The 4,088-nt window shown below is 34.8% G+C and overlaps 1 protein-coding gene across 1 annotated transcript in view; it reads left to right on the forward strand.

The window, feature by feature from the left end:
- Positions 1 to 4,088, forward strand: part of LOC107697833 (SPRY domain-containing protein 3-like) — a 51,215-nt gene that overhangs the window by 38,528 nt on the left and 8,599 nt on the right. Inside the window, exon 5 of the mRNA XM_016498685.1 lies at positions 1,701 to 1,758. Within this exon, the coding sequence (XP_016354171.1) occupies positions 1,701 to 1,758 (58 nt within the window). The remainder of the gene's footprint in view (positions 1 to 1,700; positions 1,759 to 4,088) is intronic.

The raw sequence follows: 4,088 nt of genomic DNA on the forward strand, positions 1-4,088 counted from the left end.
TTGCATCGAATCGCATTGTGTTGAATCGAATCGAATCGAAATCGGATCGCACTGCATCGTAATAGGGGTGAATCATATGTATGTATCTTTAATGTATCGTATCGTTGGCTATGCATTGAGATGCGTATCGTATCGGCCTGAGTCATGAGATGCACATCCCTAACATATACATTTTAAACTTTTTTATGTAAACTTGAATTAACATAAACATGTTACAGCATTTATTCATGTGAATCTGATACCTAATGCCTTTGCTAATGTTTAAAAAATTTTTTTGAAGATTGTAAGGTGTATGATGAATGCATTAAAAATGTTTTAAAGTACTTTACATATACAGGATTCAAGTGATTTGGTTTGGGGTAAACAGGCTTTAATGTAGAGACCTGCAAAATCCATCCCGCTCCCGCAAGATTCTGTCCCACGCCCACCCACTCCCGCAGAAATATATCTTATCTGGTCCCGCTCCCGCCCGCGACATTCATGTTTTGTCCCGCTCCCGCCCGCAAAAGCCCGCATAAAAGTAATCTATATAGATTTGTTTTCAGTACATCGAAGAAATTTACATGAAATGGTTCTGTAATATCTCCTAAGCTCCATAACATACCAGCATAAACACTCCCGATAAAATATTTGTTATTTAGGCTAAGCATCAACATTCACATTCACAAACCACTGTTATTTTTAACAGAAAAGCAAGCATGTGCTGCTGCGTGCATGGTTTGGCATGGCAGAATGCGAGCAGCGCGCTTCCTTTATTATCACTAAAAGCTGACATCTCAGTTAATCACAATCTCATAAAGCTCTGTTATAACACAATAAATATATGCACAATTAATCTTTCAGTGTCTACACTTCGTGTGTTAAAATGAGAGGATTCGTGAGCACGCAATTTCAGCACTGCGGTGAGTAGATTCCAACTTAATCACCTCTGATTGGCCATTGCGTTCCAGAGATCAACAGCTGAGTCTGTGATTGGCTACATTGCGCAACCTTTTAAACACGTGTTATAAATAGAAACTATGCCTAGCTTGCACATGTCAATCATTTTAATGTTAATATTTGTTGTTCTTTTTGCGTTTGTGCAACAGATAAATAACAATTTATGTTTTAAACACTTTATGTTTAGATAATTTCTATTTTACGGGAGTCCCGCGAATCATTTTATTCTCCCGCATCCCGCACACACACACGAGTCTCTTCCCGCCCGCACTCGCCCATCAAGAGTTGTCCCGCGCCGCACCCTGTTACGTTGGGTCCCGCAGGTCCCGCGGTCCTCCCGCGGGAGTGCAGGTCTCTACTTTAATGGTCTCTTCAAATGACAACAGAGAAATACAAAAATATCTTTCCATGTTGATTAACTCTTAAGATTCTTAGATCTTATCAAAATATTGGCCGCTCCTTGTGTTTCTGCTGGCATGGTGTATCTGTATATGAAAAAACATAACCTTTGCAGCTATGTGACAGCAACACTTAAACTTAAAACAATGAGCTGTGATGCTGTAATTTTTTGTGGCTATAGAACTCAATCATCTATCCACCACATTAATATGAAAGTGTTGAGTGAGATTGTTAAAAGTGAAAGTGTGGAAAGTTCATATTTACAGTAAATCGATCACGTCCATTGGTATCTGTAAAATGGGACTGTTTTTCTTGTCTAATTGTTAGAATACCTTTACTTATTCTTCATCTCTTTTTTTCAGGATTACCCAAAGAACAGGCATCCGGGATGGAGTCGAGGTTCTGTTGCATATCACGCAGGTGAGTTATTATACGTTTTTAAAGTTCAATCTTTTGTCATTATAACTGTCTGTATGTTTACATGCAAAGTAAATTTCGTGCTACAGCAGGCTTTTGCATAGTCGGCAACTGTGGTTGCCAGAATTTTACTGTAAAAAAATAAGGTAGCAGAATTTTATTTTTTATGGATTGAACATAAATTTACAGCTTTAAAAAAACTTATTTCATTAACTGATATATGTTAATATACCAACCTACTGAAGTACTAACCACCATAAAAACACTAGTGAACTAAATACTAATGTATAGAAGGTGCACAGCGTCATTAACACAAATACTAAACGCAATCATGGTAACACACATGGCACTAAAGTAATGTAATAAACATCAATTTAGCAACATTAGATGTAACATAAAACCCTAATGTTCATAACTGATACGAAAAACCATCAATTGAAGTGTCACATAGGGAATTCTGTGAATGTTTTATGCGTTTCCACTGTATATCACAAGATGAATTGTTCTTTTTCACTTCCAAAACTGTAAATTTAAGTGTTTTACTGTAAAATTACATTAGTCATCATCTCCTTGACAGGTTTATTACAGTTTTTCACCATAAGGCAACTTACCATTAACCATGTTTTATAGCTTTTTTTCTTATTGAATTTACAATCATTTTTGCAGTTAGTTTTTATCCAAGTATGCATAACACAGTGCATAATCAAATAATTTGAAGGATGAAATGCACATAGCATGTATCCTTTTTCATCGCATGTGCACTATGTTCAGGCCAGTTATAGTTTGGTTAACATATGCATGCTGGACAAAGCCAAGCTACAAAGGCATACATGGTAAATCTGTTACATGACATGATTTTATTCTGACTTAGTACATTTAAAATCTGAAATGAAATGTTGAAAGTCTATGTAAAAGTACTCACTCTTTTCCCACATACAGTTCTATTTATATACACACCAGTCCACACATCCAGATCCTGTTTACATAAAGTTAGTTTTGTTTTCTCTGTTTTGTCATCTCTGGTTGTATTCCTATCACTTCATGCATGGATTACCCAGAATTCCTGCAGGTGGTGATATTTTTTTTTAAGCTTTATTATTTGGCTCCTCTTCTCTTTTCAACCTACACATCTTTGGGCACCATCTCTACAGTGTGTGGAGGTCCTGGGTGCTGATAAGAGGATTGTGGCGATGAGATGAGCATGTCGATTAGCAGCCCTATCTCACTCCACAGCTCCCATTTTTCAAAGCAGCTCAAAGGAAGTTGATATCAGATAAGATTGCTCCTCAATGTAAAGATGGCAATCTTTATACTCAACCCCGTCATGCCTTTGTGCCACTCCACATAACAGATTAGTCACTGAGTATCATGCGAATGAAACAATGTGCTTCTTTGGTGACTCGGAGCCTATTGTTTAAGGGTGAGGGATTTTGCCTGCAAGACAGATAAACAGTGGCAGTTCTGATTTTTTTTTTTTTTATACATGTGTGTTAATACCTTTAGTGGGTTATTTTGGTTCATGGATTTTAGCTGCAACAATGGAGATGCTATAAAAATGCACTCTCATTAATCTTGTTTGATGGATTGATGGATTTGTGTTTTCCATGATACTTCTGATGCATCTGCAGGCCTGAGTGTCCAGCTCCACTACACGACTACCAGACTCTAAGCACTTCACAATTCAATGCATAAATAGGACATCAATATACTGCTTGATATAGGTGTTTAGAGATGCATGATACACATGTACCATATTAGTTATTTATATCAACCGATATTCTGTATTTAATTGTGCATTATTATTTCTTTAACTATTATTTTTACATTTAGATTACATTTGTTGTTATTTAACACACTCTTAATAAGTGGTCGTTTTTTTTTTACTCCTTTTTAATGGTTAAATGAAATTTTACTAATCAAAAAGCATGTCTAATTAATTAAAATCATGAAACTTAAACAATTTAACATCAATTTATTACAAGTTTAACAAAAATTACATGTTTAGGGCCCTATGAAATGTTTTATTTTTTCCAAACTTGTTTTATTTTTACCAAATTCTGATTTAGCATGTCTAATTATTTGAAAGCATAAAAACAAAAAATCTGTTTCATTTGATTTTTTGCTCAGAAATTCTGTGTTGTGTATTTACATTTTTTAAGGCATAAAATATTCATTTAATCTATCTTTTAAGTAATGAAAATTAAACAAATTTAATTTTTTTGGAAAATAAAGGTAATTTAATATTACAATTAAAACATTGAAGAAATATTGTATGATTATTCCTTAAAAATAAGGTTTTAATAATTTTAGTAGTAGTAGTAGCAGCCTATTAC

This window comes from Sinocyclocheilus anshuiensis, unplaced genomic scaffold (genome assembly GCF_001515605.1).
Source record: "Sinocyclocheilus anshuiensis isolate Anshui unplaced genomic scaffold, SAMN03320099.WGS_v1.1 scaffold78, whole genome shotgun sequence".
In the NCBI taxonomy this organism is placed as follows: domain Eukaryota; kingdom Metazoa; phylum Chordata; class Actinopteri; order Cypriniformes; family Cyprinidae; genus Sinocyclocheilus; species Sinocyclocheilus anshuiensis.